Source organism: Globicephala melas, chromosome 9 (genome assembly GCF_963455315.2).
Source record: "Globicephala melas chromosome 9, mGloMel1.2, whole genome shotgun sequence".
NCBI lineage: Eukaryota > Metazoa > Chordata > Mammalia > Artiodactyla > Delphinidae > Globicephala > Globicephala melas.
In genome coordinates this window covers 45,543,526-45,568,538 of record NC_083322.1, presented here as the reverse complement: position 1 = coordinate 45,568,538, position 25,013 = coordinate 45,543,526, and the positions used below count along the sequence as shown (strand labels likewise).

Here is a 25,013-nt window from a genome sequence, read left to right as displayed (position 1 = left end):
CTCATATCAGACAAAATAGACTTTAAAATAAAGACTATTACAAGAGACAAAGAAGGACACTATATAATAATCATGGGATCAATCCAAGAAGAAGATATAACAACTGTAAATATATATGCATCCAACATAGGAGCACCTCAATATATAAGGCAAATACTAACAGCCATAAAGGGAGAAATCAACAGTAACACAGTAATGGTGGAGGACTTTAACATCCCACCACTTTCATCAATGGACAGATCATCCAGACAGAAAATCAGTAAAGAAACACAGGCCTTAAATGACACATTAGACTACATGGACTTAATTGATATTTATACAGCATTCCATCCAAAAGCAGCAGAATACACATTCTTCAAGTGCAAATGGAACATTCTCCAGGACTGACCACATGCTGGGCCACAAAGCGAGCCTTGGTAAATTTACAAAAAGTGAAATCATATCAAGCATCTTTTCTGACCACAATGCTATGAGATTAGAAGTCAACTACAAGAAAAAAACTGTAAAAATCACAAACACATGGAGGCTAAACAATATGCTACTAAACAACCAGTGGATCACTGAAGAAATCAAAGAGGAAATCAAAAAATACCTAGAGACAAATGAAAATGAAAAGCACAACAATCCAAAACCTATGGAATGCAGCAAAAGCAGTTCTAAGAGGGGAGTTTATAGCTATACAATCTTACCTCAGGAAACAAGAAAAATCTCAAATAAACACCCTAACCTTAAACCTAAAGCACTAGAGACAGAAGAACAAACAAAACCTAAAGTTAGTAGCAGAAAAGAAATCATAAAGATCAGCGCAGAAACAAATGAAATAGAAACAAAACAGTAGCAAAGATCAATGAAACTAAAAGCTGGTTCTTTGAAAAGATAAACAAAATTGATAAATCTTTAAGCCAGACTCATCAAGAGAAAAGGGCAAGGACTCAAATCAATAAAACTAGAAATGAAAAAGGAGAAGTTACAACAAACACCACAGAAATACAAAGGATCAAAAGAGACTACTATGAGCAACTGTATGCAAATAAAATGGACAACCTGGAAGAAACGGACAGATTCTTAGAGAAAGGTACAATCTCCCAAGACCAAACAAGGAAGAAATAGAAAATATGAGTAGACCAATCGCAAGCACTGGAATTGAAACTGTGATTTTTAAAACTCCCAACAAACAAAAGGACAGGACCTGGTGGCTTCACAGAATTCTACCAAACGTTTAGAGAAGAGCTAACACCTCTCCTTCTCAAACTCTTCCAAAAAATTGCAGAGGGAGGAAAACTCCCAAACTCATTCTATGAGGCCACCATCACCCTGATACCAAAACCAGACAAAATTACCACACAAAAAAGAAAATTACACTCCAATATCACTGATGAACATAGATGCAAAAATCCTCAACAAAATACTAGCAATACATTAAGAGGCTCATACGCCATGATCAAGTGGGATTTATCCCAGGGATGCAAGGCTTTTTCAATATCCGCAAATCAATCAGTGTGATACACCATGTCAACAGACTGAAGAATAAAAACCATATGATCATCTCAATAGATTCAGGAACAGCTTTTGACAAAATTCAACACCAATTTATGATAAAAACTCTCCAGAAAGTGGGCATAGAGGGAACATACCTCAACATAATAAAGGCCATATATGACAAACCTACAGCTAACATCATGGTCAACAGTGAAAAGCTGAAAGCATTTCCTCTAAGATCAGGAACAAGACAAGGATGTCCACTCTCACCACTTTTATTCAACATAGTTTTGGAAGTCCTAGCTATGGCAATCAGAGAAGAAAAAAATAAATAAAAGGAATCCAAATTGGAAAAGAAGAAGTTAAACTGTCACTGTTTGCAGATGATATGATACTATACATAGAAAACCCTAAGGATACTTACTACCAGAAAACTACTAGAGCTCAGCAATGAATTTGGTAAAGTTGCAGGTTACAAAATTAATACACAAGAATCTGTTGCATTTCTGTACATTTACAATGAAAGATCAGAAAGAGAAATTCAAGAAACAATCCCGTTTCCCATCACATCAAAAAGAATAAAATACCAAGGAATAAACCTACCTAAGAAGACAAAAGACCTGTACTCTGAAAACTATAAGACGCTGATGAAAGAAATCGAAGATGACACAAACAGATGGAAAGATATACCATGTTCTTGGATTGGAAGAATCAATATTGTCAAAATGACTTGGGTAGCCAAGGCAATCTACAGATTCAGTGCAATCCTTATCAAATTACCAATGGCATTTTTCACAGAATTAGAACAAAAAATCTTAAAATTTGTATGGAAACACAAAAGACCCTGAATAGCCAAAGCAATCTTAAGAAGAACGGAGCTGGGGAAATTATGCTCTGACTTCGGACTATACTATGAAGCTACAGCCATCAAACCAGTATGGTACTGGTACAAAAACAAATACAGATCAATGGACCAGGATAGAAAGCCCAGAAATAAACCCATGCACCTATGGTCAATTAATCTACGACAAAGGAGGCATGACTATACAATGGGGGAAAGGCAGTCTCTTCAATAAACGGTGCTGGGAAAACTGGACAGCTACATGTAAAAGAATGAAATTAGAACATTCTTTAATCACCATCACAAAAATAAACTCAAAATGGATTAAAGACCTAAATGTAAGACCTGGTGCTATAAAACTCTTAGAGGAAAACATAGGAAGAACACTCTCTGACATAAATCACATTAATATTTTTTTCTACCCATCTCCTAGAGTAATGGAAATAAAAACAAAAATAAACAAAGGGGACCTAATTAAACTCAAAAGCTTTTGCACAGCAAAGGAAACTATACACAAAAAGACAACCCACAGAATGGGAGAAAATACTTACAAACAATGCAACTGACGAGATTAATCTCCAAAATCTACAAACAGCTCATGCAGCTCAATATCAAAAAAACAGACAACTCAATCAAAAAATGGGCAGAAGACCTAAATAGACATTTCTCCAAAGAAGACAAACAATAGCCAAAGCAATATCATATCATGGCCAAGAGGCACATGAAAAGATGCCCAACATCACTAATTATTAGAGAAATGCAAATCAAAACTACAATGAGATATCACCTCACACCAGTCAGAATGGCCACCATCAAAATGTCTACAAACGATAAATGATGATGAAGGTGTGGAGGAAAGGGAACCCTCCTACACTGTTGGTGGGAATGTAAACTGGTACAGCCGCTATGGAGAACAGTATGGAGGTTCCTTAAAAAATTAAAAATAGAGCTACCATATGATCCAGCAACCCCACTCCTGGGCATATATCCAGAGAAAACCATAATTCCAAAGGATACATGCACCCCAATGTTCACTGCAGCACTATTTACAATAGCCAAGACATGCAAGCAACCTAAATGTCCAAAGACGAAGAATGGATAAAAAAGATGTAGTGCATATATACAATGGAATATTACTCAGCCATTAAAAAAGGATGAAATAATGCCATTTGCAGCAACCTGGATGGACCTGGAGATTATCATACTGAGTGAAGTAAATCAGAGAAAGACAAATATCATATGATATCACATGTGGAATCTAAAAAAACCCGATACAAATGAATTTATTTACAAAATAGAAACAGACTCACAGACTTAGAAAACAAACTTACGGTTACCAAAGGAGAAAGGTGGGGGGCAGGGAAGGGATAAATTGGGAGTGTGGGATTGACAAATACACACTACTGTGTTTAAATAGATAACTAATAAGGACCTACTGTATAGCACAAGGACGTCTGCTAATAAGGACCTCCTGTATAGCACAAGGAAGTCTGCTCAATATGCTATAATAACCTAAATGGGAAAAGAATTTGAAAAAGAATAGATACATGTATAGCTGAATCACTTTGCTCTACACCTGAAAGTAACACAACATTATTAACTATACTCCAATATAAAATAAACATTTTTTAAAAGCCTCCAGAGACTATATAATCTTAAAATGAAGCACACCTGCCTGAGGAAGTTTACCACATAGGGCTAAAACTCCATTTGCTAGCTCCCTCCGTTTGCTGGTGGTGATAAATACTGCCTTTTGCATGAATTAAATAAAGTCCATGCGATTAAAGTGGCAGTCAAACCTGGGACTTCCCACAACATTTCCCACGCAGGAGCCAGTGGGGCCCAGCCACCAGGGCATCTACGATGGAGGCTCTCTGTGGCCTCTGCCCCACAGCTTGCGCCAGCGGTCCTTTGGCTAGATGGATGTACGAAAAGACCAGCAGGCGCTCCTGTACACAGAGCAGGCTGCATACGCACACCCGTGTGCATCCGTCTCTACTCACCCAACTTCAAAGATGGATTTGCTGTTCTTCACAGCCAGGGCGAGACACTTTCCTCCTTCGCTTGTTATTTTGTTTTTTCCCAGTCTGCAGAGAGAGTCGTGCACACGTCAGCTACAGCTATGAGGGGACTCCAGCATCAGCCACCCTCGTCCTTGGCACAGAGCCCCTCTGGCCCCTCCTAGGAGGGGTGGTCTTTCTCCTGGGACCTACAGCAGCCCTCCCTGGGCGTCCTCTCAGGGAGGGGCCCAAAGCCCTGAAGAAAGCCAGTCGTGATTCCTCTCCAGGTGGTCACAATCTCTGCAGAGACTCAGGGACCCAAGTTCCCCCGGAGGTTCTTTAAATGACCTCTGAGCATCACTCATTTCCATCAGCAGACCAGAAGGTTCCCACTTCAACTGCAAATGGTCAAGGGGTAGGTTACCATCACCAGGGCAGCATCACCAGGCTCCTCCAAGGCTGGTGCTCTGACACCTTTGGCAGGACATTCCTGTGACACAGCCAGGGATCAGGCTCTCATCTGCAATGTTATGGCCTGAAGGTTTGCCTCCCCCTACCCCTACCAGAATCCATATGTTGAAATCCTAACCCCTAAGTGATGGTGCTAGGAGGTGGAACCTTTGGGAAGTGATAAAGTCACTCATCACAGCCCTCACAAATGGGATTAGTGACTTAGGAGTGAAGTCCAAGAAAGCTCCCTTTCCCCTTTTTCCACCACCACGTGAGGACACAGTGAGAAGGCACCATCTAAGAACAAGGCATTGGGCCCTCACCAGGCACCTAATCTGCTGGTGCCTCGATCCTAAGGTTCCCCAGCCTCCAGAACGGTCAGAAATAAATCTCTGGTGTTTATAAGCAACCTCGTTTATGGTATTTTGTTACAGAAGCCAAAATGGACGAAGACAATGTGGGACTTCCTCAGGGGAAAACGATCTCCAGAAAGGGTGATAGTTGTGGCCTTTCTTCCCGTTAGGAGTTAATGAAATCAAAATGCCACACTCTCGCCCCACCCATGGTAGGGGGCCCTTACAAACACCAAGCCTCACCCACAGCTCACCTTCTACACACAGGTGTCCTGATTTGGCCCTGGGGCAAGCAGAAGGCAGCTCTAGGGTGGCATTTATTCTTTGCTTGAACGATGAAGGGTGACCAAGAGAAGCTACTGAAGACCCCGCTCGCTGTGCCCACCCCACTTACTTCAGGTGCGTGAGGCCTGTGCACTCATCCAGGATTCTGGCGATGTACGTGGCTCCGACATCGGTGATTTGGTTGTTGTATAAGCTTTGAGAGAAAGCATGGCTGTGAGAATTTAGGACCCCATTTTTTAAAGTGAGTGGGGGCTGTCTGCTGACTTACAAAGTCTAGGTCAAAAGGAGAAAGGAAGGGCACGTGGAGGGCTGAGTTTGGGGCTGTGGGGTCTCAGGCTGGGTTCAAGGCCAACTCTGCACGTTCCCCAGCTTTATGACCTGGGGCAAGGTACCGAGCTTCTCTGTGCCTCAGTTTCTCCATGTGTAATACAGGGGTAAGAGTTACGGCTCCCTCGCAGGGTCGTTATGAGGATTGTATGAGATCATCCCAAGCCCTTGCGTGTAAGTGCTCGATAAATGGCAGTTGAGGGGTACTTTCAGATTAAGATCACGATTGGCATCTATAAGGGATAAAAGTTTCTAAGCGTTAGAACCAACTCAGTGTCTACCTTTTCGTCACTTTACCACTTGACACCAATTCAACAATAAGGCAGAAAGGAGTTGCAAGTGGTAAGGAGACAGGTTTCCAGTGTTCCACAGTCATGCAGAACTCCAGAGCCAAAAGGCAACCTGGGATTCAGGGCTTCAGTGTTCTCATGTGACAGCTGAGAAAACGGATGCCCAAGGAAGCTGACGGGCTGGCTCCAGCTCAAGAGAGTCAACGGCAGCCGCGGGGCTGGCGGGGCTGGCGGGGCTGTGGCCCACAGTCTCTCCTGTCAAACCCCAAAACCCCAAAGGCTCTGAAAACCCAAACTTCTTCCTAACTATTTTGGCAACCGACGTGGAGCTGTTCATGGTCTTTATCCCAACTGGTTTGAATGTTTATACCTTTTGCTGCAGAAATGTTAAAGTATCTGAAAATGGGGTACTGCCCTAGATCCCACTGGTCATGTCACTGCTAGGTAGCACGGGCACTAATTTCTGATTCGTGTCTTGCCCCAAGGGCTCTGGATGACAGATCATGGACCCGCCATAGTGAAATCTACCACATGAACAGTATTCTCACGTCAGTAAAACATACCCCCAGGAATTCTGTCATTACAGCAATCAGTCCCCACCTGTAAAACTATCTGACTCTATTAGGATCCCAGTTATACAAGGGGGATGAGAAGGCTGAGGCTCAGTGAGGTTTCCTGGCTTGCTCAGAGCGGGCTGCTAGCCGAGCCAAAAGCAGGACCCAGGACTCCTGGCTCCCAATTCAGTGCTCTTCCTGGTACCCTGGGGCCATCAGTCTCAACCACCCGGTAATCCATAGGAATGGCAACCTCCTGCTGCTCTGTACTCTTACCATGTAGCTGTCGCAGTGTTCTAGAGAAATACATACCCTAAAAATGTCAGAATTTTGTATTTGGTCAGCTCTTCACACAGCACCTTCACCCCACTGTCGGTGATCTGGTTCACACTGAGTCTGAAAACAGCAAAGAAAGTTAAAAATCAGAGCGGCTGCTCACGGTGAAAGAGCATGAATTCCACAAGGATGCACAAGTCTATAGGTCCTGGAGTCTTCCCAGCTATAGATGTCCCCCCGAGAGAACTGGCCATAGCAGACAGCCACACAGCCCCTACAGACCCTGGTCTTCACGGGGCTGAGAGACCCACGAGAACCAGTCCATTGGCAAGGCTACAGCACAGCCCTGATTCAACACAAGGGCAACAAGGGACACCTGAAGGACACGTGTGGACAGCCACCTCTGATATCCTGCATTTGCCGGTGGCCTATGTGTCAATGTGGCTCTCACTGCACAGCGGGGGGCCATGGGATTTGGACATGTGTAGAGCTGCATTTAGTGGTCATAAGGCTGGGGGAGTGGACGCTCCACCATCTTGCAAGTGCAGCCAGAAATGTGAGGGGTCCTGCAAAAGGCAGGACAGTCCCCACAAGAACTGTCCCACCCAAAATGCCAAGAGCCTTTCCATCTGGAAATGCATGTGTGAAACCTGACTTGCCACCTGAAAAGGTCAATCGAGGGACACAGCTCCTGAGGTGTGGTTCTGTGCGGGAAGTTCAACGGCAAGGGAGAAACAGCTGGATGAGGCAGGTCAGGGAGAGTGTGAGAGGTCCACACTCTCCCACTCCTCTTTAATGCAAATGCTGCTTCAGCAGGCCAGGCTTTAAGAGGGAGAGGGAAAAGAGGGCCTCAGGATGATGGATATCTCCTGGACAAGGCCCAGCGTGTACGGGGATTGCTCTTTGAAAGCCCTATACTAGCAGGATATTTTAATTTGGCTAAAATGCAAAACAATTTTTTTTACTACCAGGTACTCTCTATAAACAGACTACCCTGATCTTCTCAATTCTCCACCCCTTTATTTAGGTGAGTCTGAGGGACAGAGTAAGGCTCAGAGATGGAGGAGCGTGAGGGATGAGCGAGGGTCAGGGGTGGGTAAAGGAACAGACCAGAGCTCAGCAATTTTTTTCTGTAAAGGGTCAGATAACAAATTTTTAAGCTCTGCAGGCCATCTGGTCTCTATTGCAACCACTCAGCTCTGCAGAGTGAAGCAGCCAATATATAAATAAATGAGTGTGACTGTATTCTAATAAAACTTTATCTATAAACACAAGCCGTGGGCCAAACTGGGCCACTTATTACACACTGTCCTCTGTGATAAGTAAAAGGCTGAAGAGGTAAAAGCTTGATTTTTAGGCCAATCAAAATGATCACGTCAGACACTCTGAACCCCTCCACTCATGGTACCCACCCTTGGTGCTGGGGCACAGTGTGTACATACACTGCATGACTATCCCGGGGTGGCAGAGCCAACTAGTCACTCCCAATATCTGTGCTTACTTAGAAAGAGAATCCCTCATTTTTTAGCTGGGCACATGTGCTTAGGTTCTGCCCAGTAAGATCTAAGCAGAAGTCTCATTAGCAATAGTGGAGAAGTCTTCTTAAAAGAATGGGGTGTGTCCTAAACTTTAACTCAAAGATACATGTGCCCTTATGTTCACAGCAGCACTAGTCACAATAGTCAAGACATGGAAACAACATAGAAGTCCATCAACACATGAACAGATAAAGATGTGGCACATATATACAATAGAATACTACTCAGCCATAAAAAAATGAAATAATGCCATTTGCAGCAACATGGATGAACCTAGAGATTATCGTACTAAGTGAAGGAAGTCAGAAAGAGAAAGACAAATATCATATGATATCACTTCCATGCAGAATCTAAAAAAAACATACAAATGAACTTATTTACAAAAGAGAAACAGATTCACAGACTTCACAAACGAACTTACAGTTACCAAAGGGGAAAGGTGCGGGGGAGGGATGAATTGGGAGTTTGGGATTGACATATACACACTACCATATTTAAAACAGATAACCAACAAGGACCTACTGTATAGCACAAGGAACTCTGCTCAATATGCTGTAATAACCTAAATGGAAAAAGAATTTGAAAAAAAACAGACACATGTATGTGTATCACTGAATCACTTTGCTGTACACCTGAAACTAACAACATTGTTAACTATACTCCAATATAAAAAAAAAATGTGGTACATATATACAATGGAATACTACTCAGCCATGGAAAAGAATGAAATAATGCCATTTGCAGCAATGTGGATGGACCTAGATAGAGATTATCATACTAAGTGAAGTAAGAAAGAGAAACTCAAATATCATATAACATCACTTATATGTGGAATCTAAAATATGACAGAAATGAACTTCTCTACGAAACAGAAACAGACTCACAGACATAGAGAACAGACTTGTGGCTGCCAAGGGTGGGGAAGGTAGGGATGGACTGGGAGTTTGGGATTAGCAGATGCAAACTATTATATACAGAATGGATATACAACAAGGTCCTACTGTATAGCACAGGGAACTATATTCAATATCCTGTGATAAACCATAATGGAAAAGAATATGAAAAAGAATGTGTATGTATGTATAACTGAATCACTTTGCTGCACAGCAGAAATTAACACAACACTGTAAATCAACTGTACTGCAATAAAATTAATTTAAAAAAAAAGAATGGGGTGTGTCCTTTGCCCTTCCTTCTTCCTGGTGACTAGAATGTCAACTGAATGGCTAGAGCGTGAGCAGGCATTTTGGGCCAAGATATAGTAGTCAGGTACTGAGGACAGCAGAGCAGTAAGCAGGAGAGAGCCTGGGCTCTTGATGGTCATTGAGACCTCACAGCAGCCCAGAACTGCCCTCCTTTAGATTTTTGCATGAGAGACAAGTAAGTCTGTAACTTCTCTAAGCCACCAGTATTGTGAGTTTTCTCTAACAGCCAAAACTAATCCTCACTGATGCCCTCAGGGAGCTCAAAATGCTTCCTTAGGGTTGCCCATTTCTTCCTGCCTTCTCTTGTGCTGGTTTGGAGGCAAACCGGGGGACCACCATACTGGTGCAGAGCTTCCATCTTATGAAATGGTCACAGGGAGGCACTGAGTGTGAGGTTGCCTGAGGCTACAGAGTCGCTGGCTGAGAGCTCAGAGAATAGATTCCAGGCTTTCCAATGCCCAGGCCGGGGCAGGTTTGGGCTCCCTACATCCCACCCATCCCCCCACAATGTATGCTCTGGCGCTTGTGTAACAGGTACCTGGAATCGGTTCCAAATCCCATCTGCTCTTGAGAAATGCATGAGCCAAGTAGTGGAGAACCGAAACCCCCGTAGGGATTTACAAGGTGTATTTAATACAGAAAATGCTAATAGAAGAAAGGAGACTGGTTTTTTTTTCCTCTAAACTGGTTTCCTCTAAACTGGCTTTTTTTTCCTCTAAACCATCAAACAGGAAGCGAATCAAGAGTCAGCATTCTTTACTGCGATCCCCTGGCAGCTCAGGGCTGCCCGCTTTTTTCGTGGAAGTTAACTAACGCTAATAAGCACAAAGTCTGCTGCTTCTGCCACCATAAAGCTTTCACGTGCCAGAAACATTTCACGGGCTATCTCTGAGCCTCACATGAATCTCAAATGGTTCTTTATGATTCTGGCTCCACCATGGCCCACCTATGTGACCTTGAGCCACTTAACTTCTCTGTGCCTCTACTTCCTCGTTTGCCAAAATGGAGATGATAACAGTACCTACCTGATAGTGTTGTTAAAAGGATTAAACCAGGTAATATTTTTAATGCACTTCACCCATTCTCAATAAATGCTGATTGTTATTACTGTAATTGTTAGGATATGAGAATCTCTTTTCCAGATGAGGACGCTGAAGCTCAAAGAGGTTAAGCAGCTTTTGCTCAAGGACACCCAGCTGGGGCCCATCCAGGTCCACCTGACTTCGGAGCTTTGCTCGTTACCCTCTGCCACCCTGAGACAGAGAAGCTCTGGATGTTCCCAGACCCCCGGCCATGAGTTCCAGGATAATCCAGGAGATCCCGCTCCACAGTGCCAGTCCTGGTGTCCCCTGAGCCCTGGTGCCCCGCCAGCTGCTCCCGGAACCTGGAGGTCTCACCTGATGACGGTGAGGCGGCTGAAGCAGGGCTGCAGTTCCCGCACACCATAGTCATTGAGATTGTTGTTGTCCAGGTCGAGCGCAAGGCGCTTGGGGAAGTGGTGCAGGACGAAGGAGAGGGTGCTGCAGTCGGCCGAGCAGACGTTGCAGAAGGTCAGCTTGAGGTAGTTGGCGCAGATGCCCCTGGCCGCCAGCTGCCCCACCTTCTCGCTCTGCGTCTCATAGATGCAGCGCAGCATCCAGACGAAGGTGGGCATGGCCTGCACCTGGCTGAATCCCCCAGACCGAACTCGGGGCAGGTGCTTCAGGTGGGAGCGCAGGCTGGCGAACAGGTAAGCCCACAGGGCCCTGCGCTTTCTCCGCAGGGTGGCGGCAGGCACCAGGTGCCGCAGGAGTTTCTGTTTGTCTTTGGATAGCAGCCCGCACAGGAAGAGGTTGGTGAAATGAAAGTGATCCTTGTTCTTAAAGGGGTCTTCCCCGGCCAGGCCGCGGCCCCTCAGGCACTGGATGGGTAGGAAGCGGGGATAGCAGGACGCAGCTGCTGCCTCCCCGTGAGGAGCCCACTCCTGGAAGAAGCAGAGCAGCTCCCGAGTGCCCACCTTGTCGTCCACCACCAGAAAAAAGGCAGCAAAGAAGGCCTGGAGGGTGAGGTGGAAGAACTCATAGGACTGCTGGTCCCCTTCGAGGCCCAGCTCCGGCACGGCCCGCAGGAAACCCAGCTGCAGGTCCCCCTCCTGCACCTCGGACGCCTGCACCTCCTCCTGGCTGAAGACGAAGAAGCTCTTCTCCATGCCCCGGTGAGCCACCTGGCCCAGTGAGTGCAGGGTGCCCCGGCCGGCGCGGAAGGTCTCCGTCTGGCTCCGCGTGTTCCGCTGCACCAGGCTGGTGGGCTGCGTCCTGTTCAGGTGGACCTCGGTGACCAGCAGGAAGACGTCGGTCAGCGTCACCGCGCGGTCGGGCAGCTGCAGGAGGCCGTCGAAGGTGTCGTAGAAGTGCTGGAAGCACCGGAAGATGATCCAGCAGAAGAGGGGCACGGCGCACAGGCTGAAGAGGTTGGCGTTGGCTTCCAGCTGATCCAGCAGGCGCTGGCGCACGGCACGCTCGGGGAACATCCTCCCAGCGTAGGCGCGCAGGTGGCTGGGGGAGAAGCCGCGCAGGAGCACCTTCTTCCAGAGGAGATGCCGCGGGATCTCGACGCCCGTGCGGGCCGTGAGCAACTTGTGCGCCCCCTTGAGCAGCTTCCCGCTGAGCAGGTTGGCCAGCAGGACCAGGGGGTGGGCGGGCTCCCAGGGGGAGGAGGTGTCGGGCTCGCCGCTCAGGTCGAAGTCCGAGTGAAGCTCGTCCAGGCCGTCGAAGGTGAAGAGGGCCGTGTGCGGGAAGCGCAGCAGGAAGGCGAACACCTCCTCGGGGTCCTGCTCCGGGTAGCAGTAGTGCTTGAAGAGCAGGTCCTGCAGGCACAGCGAGGCGCTCTCCTTGAAGCAGCTGAAGGTGCGGCAGCGGAAGTGGAAGAAGAACCTGAGCTCAGCGTCCAGCTGGCCCGCGGCCCAGAGGCTCTGCAGCCGCTGCAGCAGCATGGACTTGCCCACGCCCGCGTCGCCAAAGATGAAGATGGTCTCGCCCTGCTCGTTGAGGACCCCCGTGGAGGGGTCCAGGAGGCAGGCCAGGCTGCCCAGGCTGCCCAGGCTCTCGTTGCCGAAGTCGACCAGCTCCACGACAGTGTCCGTGTACATCTCCTCCAGCAGCAGCTCCTCCTTCTGGGCGTAGCACAGGACGAACTTGGAGTCGCGGCCCAGTTGCTGTCGCAGCTTCTGGCTGTATCTGCTCACTGCAGGGAGAGTGGCGCCAGGTGAGAGGTGGAAGTAGGTGGGGAGAGAGAGACACAGGTGGAAAGTGCACCAGATAGGGAGGTCTCAGGCGGAGGAGCAAGCACACAGGAAAACAAACCCGCAGCCTGGACGCTCAGGCTAAGTGCGAGCACTCCTCAAGTACGAAGAGCCGGCGCTCCAGAATCTGCGGGCCCTTGGGCCTCCACCCCTCTGTCTGACCTCAGATTTGGCCGGCCAGCGGGGACAGAATCCAACTGGGATCAGTGTCAGAGACAGGCTCCCTACTCCTCTGCGCAAGTCGTCACTGAACTCCAGCTAAAAACTGAAGCCCCCTCAAATGTGACGGCCAGACCACGTGGCCCTGCTGCCCCAGCCCAACCCCAGGGTCCTGCTCAAACAGCGCAAGCCAGTCCCCACTGAAACTTGTATCGTTGAGGAAGAAATTGCCCTAACCTTTCTTGTGCTTATGACACTGTTCTTAAAACAACAGTCTCATACAACCTAATGCCGAAACTTGTTGCGATGAGATACAACAGTTGACGTTGATATGGACTAAAAAGGGGCTGTGCTTCACCGTAACTGAGTGAGCAAACTAAAGTGAAAACCGGCCTTCTTACACTACACAGGGCGCAGAGGCCCTGGTCCCAAAGCTGAGGCCTGGGGATCACGGACGCTCAGCACGTGCCGCAGGGGGAGCCCTGGGCTTGCCCACGGGGAAGTACATGGGTTAATATGCTGACATGGGGTAACATGCTGACGTACGTGCCATGCTCTCAACAGAAACGAGCTACAAAATGAGCTTACTCCAGACAAAAAAAGGGTGTTCCAAAATTCCTTTAAATCGTTTTTGGGTCTTAATGATAATTCAATTAACAAAAATTGGACACACTTTGCACATTTCCAGATTCATCTACAACCCTTTCCCATCAACTTAGTCCCACTTGGTTGTCAGCTTAAAATTTGTGAAGTGAGTTCTATTTTTTTAGTTTTGGTAACGGAAAATTTACAGACTATAAATTCACCTATTTTACAGCAGGTATTGTTGTCAATGATTTTAGTAAGTTTACAGAGTTAACGCAAACATCACTAAAATCCAGGGGTACACTCTCCATCGTAAGTGCATTTGCAGACGATCTCTGCCCCACCCCTGGCCCTAGGAAACTGCTGACCTGCTTCCCGTTTCTATAAATTTGCCTTTTCTGGACATTGATATCAATGGATTCATACAATATGTCGTCTTTCACATCTGGCTTCTTGTAGAGTGAATTATACTTTCAAAGCTGTTACAGGAGCTGGGTAAAGGAGCCAGTGGAGAAGTCTTCTGCAAGAACTCTTCATCACAGGAATATTTTCCTCTTATCTTGGGGAAGGTAACAAAGTGAGGTGGGCAGGGGCAAGTAACAGTAAGAAGCTAGCAGTGGCCGGCTGGTAACTGCAGAAGCAAGAGCTTGTCCCTGACACTCTGTCTCTTGGTCTGGTTTCCCCTAAATACACACCTGACACTCTGGGACACTGTCCTTTGTTTCTGTTTTCAAGGTCAAACTGGATTCTTTAAAACTCAGAGTTTGGAAGCTCAGTGCTGGTATGTTGCCAACAACTGTCTGGAAGTGGAGAGACCACAGGCACGGAAAGATGATTCCCCGGTCCCCAGACCAGACTGTGGTCCCAACGTTGTGCTCTCTCAGCACCTTGAACTGCTGTTGTCCTTATCACCATTTGCAACTACACATCCGTGTCATTATTTACTGCCAGTCTCCTGCACTAACCTCTGAGGTCCCTGAGGGCAGGAACCATAGCTGGGTCTGCTCCCTGTTGTACCCCTGGCATCCAGCTCACCCCGCCCTGGCACATGCCGAGTACATCATAAATACCTGCTGAACTAATCATTTAACTAAAAGGGGCCCATGGTGCTTTGGAAATAAGGACTGGCAGTCAGGGGTGATAGAAGAATTCTTTGCCTGGAATCAAATTTGGAAAGATCTTCAAGAAGGAAAGAAATGCAAACTTGAATTGGTACAACCACTAAAATGTCTAGATAGGTCAGAAAAGGAAGTCAGAAAGAGGTCAGAACAGAGGTCATTCCTACACTTCCATGGCTCCCTACATAAATCAGACCAGCTATCTGTGGTCAGTTCAATCACAGTTCCCTTGGCTGCACTAGGGTGACAGGGACCAGCTCTCCTTTCTAAAAGGAACACAGCAGCCAAGCCTGCTGCCTGAGGTGGAAGGCAGGGCTGGTCAAGGCGGACCCCGCCTTTATCCCCTGCTGGACCCACACAGATAGCATTTCCAAGCCCCGGGGGCCTTGCTTGCTTGGTGGCTGCGGTCTCCCCGGGGGCTGACTCATACCTGGATCGGTGTTGACCACAGCTTTGCTCTGAATGAGCTGGGAAGGGGAGAAGCTGATCTCCGACAGCCAAGGCCTGAGGTCCACGTAAGCGTCTGTGAGTCGCTGTAGCACATAGAGGAAGAACTCGGACACCTCCTCGCCCTTGCTCTGCACCAGGTCCAGAATTCTGCGGACCTAGTGCGGCACAAGCAGTAAGGTGTGAGCCGGCACTAGGGGTGTCTGCCCCCTGGAGAGGCTCCCACGCGGGGCTTTGAGCTCTTACTACAGCCTCGAGCTTGACCGTCCACCCAGCTGGTATGAGATGCTACACGCCAAATGCCCAGGATCTGTAAAATGGACCGCCTAAGCAAGAAACAAACTGCACAGCTCTAGGAAACCAGAGGCTTCCAGGAGCCTAAAAATAGAAAGGTCAGACTCACAGCTAGAGCCGAGCGCCCCCCTGGAATTTCCCTTTCCCTCCTTTGCCCTCTTAAGCTAACACTTTTGCTCTCTGGGAATGAGTGCTGAGGGGGAGAAAGTCACCCGTTAGGCATAATGAGATGGGTGCTGGACTACACAGCCAGGGGACAGCAGACCCCCGTGTAAGGTGTACCTTACAAAAGCTTTTTGTCTTACTAAAAATTCAGGGGAAAAAAACCACAACAGTGTTCTACTGTGCTTTTCCCAGAAACCCTTCTGGTCTCTCCTAAGCCCAACAGGATCATGTTACAAATGAGTTCTGTCACTCCTCTCCCCAAGAAGGAGGTTTTCCTCTTGCCATTCCCTTTTTCAGAAGATGACACAAAGCTAAAGTGAAACTAAGGGCTGTGAAGACTTCCCACAGTGGAGTGTGGAAGATTCTTTACCGTGGACCCAGGCTGGGATGCAGCCATTCCTCAACCAGAGGAATTCTCAGAGCCGTTCCCAGCTGTGAGCAGCTCTCCAGAGTTGAAGGGCACGGACTGGGCAGCACTGCTAGTGTTTCCTGCTCGTTTTCTTTTTAAAGAATTCACTCATTTAAAGTGAACTGGAAAACAAGTTGTTTGAGAACCAATACGCACAGCAAGGAGAATGGAGAGGTCAGAAGAGTTTGCTGTGTTTCAGGAACACAGAAGTGAAATACGTAACTGTGGAATGAGCTGGTAACTCAAGCCTTTCTGTGCGGTAGATAAGCCCCGACAGGAAATTCCACCCAATGTACCGCACTCCCAAAGCTCTTCACCCAGGTCAATGGGGAGAAGCCCCGTCTGGCCACCAAGGCTGGCATCCCTGTCACCGGCACCTTGTCGGGCTGCGTGGGGCAGGCACACACGATCTCCACGTCTTCGGCGGAGAAGTACTCATTCTGCAGCAAGTTGTCCAGCAGACACTGAGTGTTGCGGACGTGAGTGACCAGATGCTCCCGGTTGACCTTCAACAATTTGATGTAGGAGTGCGACTCTGACCGGATTATTTCCATCTCACTGCGGCCCTGCTTTTCCATGGTTACAGGAGCAAGTGGCTGCTTTTCCCAAATTCATTTTTGGCTACATGTGCCTTCCTGGCAGAAGGGCAATCAGGATCCACGGCCACAGCCTCTCAGTGCAAACCCTGAAGAGACAGAGGAAGTCACCAACAAAACCAAAGCCATGGGAAAGATCCCTCCCCCTTTTTCTCCGGTCCTGGAATTTCTCTATATAGAACAGGAAGGAGTCATACTTACGATATTTGATCTGAGACGCAATAAAGTAAAAATCATAATTTAATTGCTCCTGCTTGTGGGTTACACCCCTAGGGTAGATGACCAGAGGTAGACAACACTATTGTTTAACAAAACTTCTTAATTAGTATTATTTTTTTAGTGTGCCTCAGTCCTAGATTGGGATGGGGTGCAAAGGTGTATTTTCCAAATTAGGTAACTGGAATTGGAAGTTTCCACGTGCCCTATGAGGGGACAGCACCCAGAATTGGGAGCAGAGGAGCTATGAGGTTGGTGGGAGAGAGGGTCTGAGCACAAAACGGCCCGAGGAGAGCGCGAGCCGGCATGAAGTCTCCTGTGGTAGCCACAGCCCACGAACCTGGGAACAGTGATGTGTCAGTCATTACTGCCTGTGCTGGGTTGTGCTGTAGCTCTCCCCACACCCCTGCCCCAGCTCTCCTTATATCTCCAGCCAAGTTGGCGACATACAAGCACCTTAGGGAATGAAGGAGCAGCAATGGCCATTATGGAGTGAAGCGGGACAGAAGAAAGGTGAGAGGGAGAGGTGACAATTCCAAGGAATGGATGACCAGGAGACAACGTCTCCCTGGAAATCCCTGAAAACCTCATGCATGTGCTGAACTTCCTGCCTCGGTAGGGACAGGGGCCCAAGCTCTTTTATTTGGGTATTAAAAAAATACCTTGAGTTTATCTGCACTACCCCAGAACTGCACTGATTTCTTTCTTTTAGAGTAAGATCTCTCAGCCACTTAATTCTCCAGTCATCCTGTGGATATAAATGGATCACACGCTTGGAAGTAGAAAGGCCTTGAACTGGCCACTTAGTCCTTTGTCTAAAATGCACACACTCTGGAGAGAGAGTTTTAAATGTTTTTTGTAGAACTCAAAAAAAAAAATTCATAGACCTCTAAACATGTATGTTTCATGAGCCCACATATGTTAACATTCAGGTCTAGTGGTTCTCACATTTTTTCCACAAAGTCACATACTAGTCTCTGATCTTTGACACACCCGCATTTTTTCTTCTTTTACCTATCAAGTTGCCAAATGCAAGCCTTATACAGATTCTCAGTGGGACCCCACACAGTAACCTTCCTTTCATAACCTGACTGATTGAGCAAAAGACAGTACATTCTAACATTCTAAACAACAGAAAGGGACTTCCCTGGTGGCGCGGTGGTTAAGAATCCGCCTGCCAACGCAGGAGACATGGGTTTGAGCCCTGGTCTGGGAAGATCCCACATGCTGCGGAGCAACTAAGCCCATGCACCACAACTACTGAGCCCGCGCTCTAGAGCCTGCAAGCCACAACTACTGAGCCCATGCACCACAACTACTAAAGCCTACGTGCTCCAGGGCCCACGTGCCGCAACTACTGAGCCCGTGTGCCACAACTACTGAAGCCCGAACGCCTAGAGTCCATGCTCCACAACAGGAGAAACCACCGTAACGAGAAGCCCGCGCACCACAACGAATAGTAGCCCCTGCTCGCCACAACTAGAGAAAAGCCTGCGTGCAGCAACGAAGACCCAACGCAGCCAAAAATAAATAAATTAAAAAAAATAAACAACACAAAGGCAAGAGATTCTTACCAAATGGAATTTAAAGGGATGAAAATGAGTGATTAGCTACTATTGCACTAAAAGTATGCTGATTGATTTGACTCTAATTCAGCTTTTTCTATTGTCGTCAATTCTATGACCCACTTAAGGATCCATAGCTTTAGAAAATTAGTTCCCTTACGGGATACCAGTTGATAATGTTAAATGTACATTTAAATTACTGGTTAGTAATACCTTTTTAAGTTTTTGTCATGTGTTCTTTGAAGAAAGTGAGAATATTTTAAAACAACATTCTCTCCTTAAATCTTCAATTTCCAATTTCTTTCTGGAATCTGAAAAGTCAAAAAGAAAAATAAGAGAGAAAGCTTTCTTTGAAAACACTCTTAGGGCTTCCCTGGTGGCACAGTGGTTAAGAATCTGCCTGCCAATGCAAGGGACATGGGTTCGAGCCCTGGTCCGGGAAGATCCCACATGCCGGGGAGCAACTAAGCCTGTGTGCCACAACTACTGAGCCTGCGAGCCACAACTACTGAAGCCCACGTGCCTAGAGCCCGTGCTCCGCAACAAGAGAAGCCAACGCGATGAGAAGCCCGCGCACCGCAACAAAGAGTAGCCCCCCCCCGCCCGCGGCAACTAGAGAAAGCCCACGCACAGCAACGAAGACCCAACACAGCCAAAAATAAATAAATAAATAAATTTATATTAAAAAAAAACACTTGTGCTGAATGGTGAGCAAATAAATGAATGAATGAATGAAATTAGAGAAAGAATAATTTTTTAAATCCACAACTGTAGGATCTCAGAGTACTCTCTTTATCTTCTTCCTTTGGGACAGTGTTTTTGAAATCTCAGTCATTCAGGCACCATAGTCACTTTTCTTGGCCATAATTGAGTCCCATAAGCAAAGTTATTTGCTTAACTTTTTGCTTTAAATTGACTTGACTTTACAACTCAGACTAATTTTAAAGGAAAATTTATATTACCATTGTAAACAAAAAAATCATTTGCAATAAATAGAAAGTAATACAAAAATAAATTCGCTAGAAATAAAATCATGCTATTGTACTCCAGCTCAACAGTGTTGAAAGGTTCTTGGTCTGAGGCCTGTTTTCTCTTAGAAGCATTTGAGAGGTATTAAAGACATAGTAGCACAAGATTGAGACTTTCTCTTTGAGATCATGGTAAATCTGAGAGAGCTGGAAAGGGAATTGCCTTCCCCCTTGGTGATTCAGGGTTTTTTCATCCTTGGCTCCATTCTTACCAAGGCTTGGAATGGGTGTTACGCAATGCCCCTCACTCCTCCACTCCCAACCCTCATCCATCCTCACTGTGGGTCCCATTTCACTCCTGGCTTCTGCCTCTTCCAAGCCTGTGATTCCCACAAAACTAGTGACGTGTCTTCCCAGCCCTTCCCCGTAGTATCACCCACAGACATCACTACCTCTTACCATCAAAGGCAGAAACTTAAGGAAAATCCACTTATTTATGGCCACCTAACCAAAGCAATGAATTACATGTCAGCCAGTTGGCAAGGAGGCTGTCGTTTTGCAACATCCAGAGCTCTGGTTTGAGATTTAATCAGATTTGCAGAGTTTGCTCAATTCAGCAGGAACTTAACAAGGCATGGACGATGGGAAAGGAAACAAAGAGAGCTGATCCTGTCCCGGTAAACAGAATCCAAGGGCAGAGACCAACTCAACATCATGGAACACTGCAGAGAAACTCAGTTCATGGGCATCTGGTTCCCAGAAATACTGATGCCAGAAACGACTCTGAATTGGCTTTTCAGATTAGTTTCTCAGAAAGTCAAGTGAGATGGGGGTTAAAGAAGTAAGGTCACTGATAATTCTGTAAATTCAGGAAGAAAATAAGTATAGGACCTAGTGGTTTAGAATGAAGGGAAATTCCTTTCAGTGATTAGATTCAATTTTGCATGCTTGAAAATATCAGAAAATAAGATACAAAAATGCTATTGATCGCACGGTGAGACAGGAACTTTCATACCAGGAATGTAAACGGATGGAAAACTTCCAGAAAGCCATTTGACGTATTTATCAAGAGCCTGTGAAAAGTTTCGATTTAGTAACTTCTCATTCTAGAACTCTGCCTTCTGAAAAGGTTCAGAGGTTCGGACAATTTTTTTTTTTTAAACAAGGGGCTTCCACTGCCAGCTCTGATAAGGTAGCTTGTTGTTCCCACAGAGGGCAACTACAGGTGGGTGGATCAGCAGGTTGGGGTACATTCATACGGTAGAGTGCTATTCAAAAGTAAATGTGAGGGACTTCCTGGTGGCACAGTGGTTAAGAATCCACTTAACCAGGGGACACAGGTTCAAGCCCTGATCCGGGAAGATCCCACATGCCACAGAGCAACTAAGGCCATGCACGACAACTACTGAGCCTGTGCTCTAGAGCCTGCAAGCCACAACTACTGAGCCCACGTGCCACAACTACTGAAGCCCGTGTGCCTAGAGCCCGTGCTCCACAACAAGAGAAGCCACCGCAGTGAGAAGCCCACGTGCCGCAAGGAAGAGTAGCCCCCACTCGCCGCAACTAGAGAAAGCCCACACACAGCAACGAAGACCCAACGCAGCCAAAAATAATTTAAAATAAATTTTAAAATAAATATGAATGAAATACTAATATGACATGAATGAGTATCAAAGATGTTATGCTGAGAGAAAGAAGACTCAAAAAACCATGTAGTATATGATTCCATTCATATGATTCTAGAAATCTGATCTAGATCAGAGCAGTGGTTTCCTGGGTAGGGGGACAGGAGCAAAGGAGAAATTGACTGCATATTGCTGGGGTGGTAGAAATGTTCTTTATCTTGCAGTATCACACATATATATATATAAAATACATACATGTGTATATATATTATACATACATATATGTCACATGTGAATATATGTATCACTGCATAAATATGTGTATATATGCACATCACATGTGTATGTGTGGTGTGTGCATATACAACATATGTGTATGTATGTATATTATGCATACACACACACATATGATTTGTCAAAAGTCATCAACTTGTACACAGAAAATCTCTGAATGTTACTGTATGGAAAAAAAAACTTCACTGAAGTATTATGTAAAGGCAGAATACATTTCCAGGTAAACAAAAACTGAGAGACATTGTGGCCAGCATAGCTGCACTAAAATAAGTACTGAAGATTCTTCTAGGTAGAAGAAAAATGATACCAAACTAAAACAAAATGAGAGCAACAGAAAGTTTTAATATGCGCGTAAATATAAATGTATATTGACTGAACAAAACATTATTATCTTGTGGGGTCTAAAACATATGTAGAATTAACATTTAAACAAGGGAGACTGTGCAAGATGGCAGACTAGAAAGGCCCTGAGCTCACTTCCTCCTATGGAACACCAAAACCACAACTATTTGCAGAACCATTGATGAAAATGACTGGAACCTGCCAGAAAATTTCTTATACAACTAAAGATATAAAAAAGGAAGCATAGAGAGGCAGGTAGGAGGGGCAGAGCTGCCATATAGTCAAGTCCCACATCCCTGGCTGGGCAATCCACAAACAGCAGAATAATTTTGACCGCACAGGTTCTCCCAAAGGAGTGAGAGGTCCGAGCCGCATGTCAGGCTCCCAGCCCAGGGCTCCTGCACCAGGAAGATGAGCCCCCAGAACATTTGGCTTTGAAGTTCAGTGGGGCTTACTTCTGAGAGTCCAAGAGGACTGGGGGAAATAGAGACTTCACACTGAAAGGACATATAAAATCTCACATCCTCTGGAACCCAGGGCAGAAGCAGTAATTTGACCTGAGGCTGGGTCAAACCTACCTGCTATTCCTAGCGAGTCTCCTGGAGAGGCAGGAGGCAACTGCAGCTCACCCTGGGGACACAGACACTGGCAAAAGCCATTTTGGGGAGCTCTTTCTACCATGTGGACACTGGTGCCGGCAAAGCACCATTTTGGAATCCTCCCTCTAGCTTATTAACCCCAGGCCCCAGCCCCACTTGGGGCACCAGTGCTGGGACACCTCAGGCCAAGCAACTAACAGGGCATGGACACATCCCCACCCACCAACAGAGAGGCTGCTTTAAGACCCTTTGATCCACAACTGCCTCTGGACACAGCCCTGCCCACCAGAGGAGCCAGGACCCGGCTCCACACACCAGTACACAGGCACTAGAACCAAGACCACCAGGACCCTCCAGCCGGAGTCCCTGGGGCCCAGCTCCACCCAGCAGTGGTCAGGAACCAGCACCAGAATCCCCAGGGCACCAGCCTCACCCACCAGTGAGCCTGCTCTAGCCCCCCCGACCAGCTCCACCCACCAGGGGGCAGACAGCAGTTGCAAGAAAACCACAGTCCTGCAGCCTGCAGACCTCCCCAATCACTAGCTACCCAGACCCTGCCCTCGGACCAGTTGTGCCCAGGACCCGCCCACTAGCAGGCCAACACAAGCTCCCAGACACCTCAGGTCCTGCAGCCAATTGTGTCAGGAACTGGTCCCACCCACCAGTGGTCTGACACGTGCTCTGGGAGCCTTGGGCTCTGCAGCCAGACCCCAAGACCCAGCTCTGCCTACCAGTAGGCCAGTACTAGCCCCAGGACCTAGCTTCGCCCACCAGTGGGTGAGCAACAGCCCCCAGGGTCTCCTGGACCCTGACTCAACCCACCAGTAACCCAGCACTAGTATAGTCCCCTGGAGTTCTGCAGTAAGTCACCTCATGACCCAGTCCCACGAACCAGCAGCCAACAGCCTCTGCACAAGGCAGGAACTGGCAACCGAACAGACCAAGGGCCAACCAAGCTTACCAGACTGTCCACATAGTCAGCCCACCACAACAGAAAGACCCACGCAGCCCTCATGGGGGAAGCCCTAGAGCAAACAGCTCTGGTGATGAAAGGGAAGTATCCTGAGACACACAGGTTGTCTACAAAAGGCTTATTCTTCAAGGCTGGGAAATATAACCAACCTACCAGACACATAAAAAAAAAAAAAAAAAAACAGCCACTTAGGCAAAATGAGGCGGCAGAATAACATGTTCCAAATGAAGAATCAAGATAAAACCCCAGAAAAAGAACTAAGTGAAGTGGACACAGGCAATCTGCCTGAGAATGAGTTCAAGGTAACGATCATAAAGATGATCAAAGAACTCGGAAGAATGGATGCACAGAATGAGGAGTCAGAAGCTTTTAACAAGGAGATAGAAAATCTAAAGAACCAAACAGACATGAAGAATACAGTAACAAATAAAAAATACACTAGAAGAACCAACAATAGACTAAATGATACAGAGGAATGGATCGGCGAGCTGGAAGACAGTAGAGGAAATCACTGATGCTGGACAGAAAAAAGAAAAAAGCATGAAAAAAAATGAGGACCGTTTAAGAGACCTCTGGGAAAATATCAAACACACCATATTTGCATTACAGGGGTCCCAGAAGGAGAAGGGAGAGAGAAAGGGGCTGAGAACATAATTGAAGGCATACTAATTGAAAACTTCCCTAACCTAGGAAAGGAAACATACATCCATGTCCAGGAGGTACAGAGAGTCCCAAACAGGATCAACTCAAAGGGGAATACACCAACACGCACTGTAATTAAAATGGCAAAAATTAAAGATAATGAAAGAATATTAAAAGCAGCAATGGAAAAGCAACATGTTATGTACAAGGGAACTCCCATAAGGCTATCAGCTGATTTTTCAGCAGTAACTCTGCAGGGCAGAAGAGAGTTGCACAATATAAAGTGATGAAACGGAAAAACCTACAACCAAGAGTACTCTACCCAGAAAGACTCTCACTCAGATTTCATGGAGAGATCAAAAGCTTTACAGACAAGCAAAAGCTTTTAAAAGAGTTCAGCACCTCCAACCCAGCTTTACAAGAAATGTTAAAGGCACTGCCCTGAGCAAAAATGAGAAGGACACACAATTAGCAACATGAAAATCATGAAAGGAAAAAAAATCTCATCAGTAAAGACCAACATATACATGAAAAGATGCTCAACATCACTAATTATTAGAGAAATGCAAATCAAAACTACAATGAGGTATCACCTCACACCGGTCAGAATGGCCATTATCAAAAAATCTAGAAACAATAAATGCTGGAGAGGGTGTGGAGAAAAGGGAACCCTCCTGCACTGTTGGTGGGAATGTAAATTGATACAGCCACTATGGAGAACAGTATGGAGGTTCCTTAAAAAACTAAGAATAGAACTACCATACGACCCAGCAATCCCACTACTGGGCATATACCCTGAGAAAACCGTAATTCAAAAAGAGACATGTACCACAATGTTCACTGCAGCACTATTTACAGTAGCCAGGACATGGAAGCAACCTAAATGTCCATCGACAGATGAATGGAGAAAGAAGATGTGGCACATGTATACAATGGAATATCACTCAGCCATAAAAAGGAATGAAACTGAGTTATTTGTAGTGAGGTGGATGGACCTAGAGTCTGTCATACAGAGTGAAGTAAGTCAGAAAGAGAGAAACAAATACCATATGCTAACGCATATATATGGAATCTAAAAAAAATGGTACTGTTGAACCTAGTTGCAGGGCAGGAATAGAGGTAGACATAGAGAATGGAC

The 25,013-nt window shown here is 46.3% G+C and overlaps 1 protein-coding gene across 4 annotated transcripts in view; it reads right to left on the bottom strand.

Annotated features, from left to right (window-relative positions):
* The window catches only part of NOD1 (nucleotide binding oligomerization domain containing 1), a 100,104-nt gene that overhangs the window by 31,866 nt on the left and 43,225 nt on the right, over positions 1–25,013 (bottom strand). For 3 of the 4 annotated variants that reach the window (XM_060305466.1, XM_030857455.2, XM_060305467.1), the window contains exons 2-7: positions 16,433–16,740; positions 15,171–15,345; positions 10,996–12,820; positions 6,892–6,975; positions 5,518–5,601; positions 4,324–4,407 (exon numbers count right to left, since the gene is read on the bottom strand). In XM_060305466.1, coding sequence (XP_060161449.1) covers positions 4,324–4,407; positions 5,518–5,601; positions 6,892–6,975; positions 10,996–12,820; positions 15,171–15,345; positions 16,433–16,633 — 2,453 coding nt within the window. In that variant the 5' untranslated portion in view covers positions 16,634–16,740. Of the gene's footprint in view, positions 1–4,323; positions 4,408–5,517; positions 5,602–6,891; positions 6,976–10,995; positions 12,821–15,170; positions 15,346–16,016; positions 16,393–16,432; positions 16,741–25,013 lie in introns of those variants that run through there. The other variant, XM_030857457.3, reaches the window with a different exon arrangement.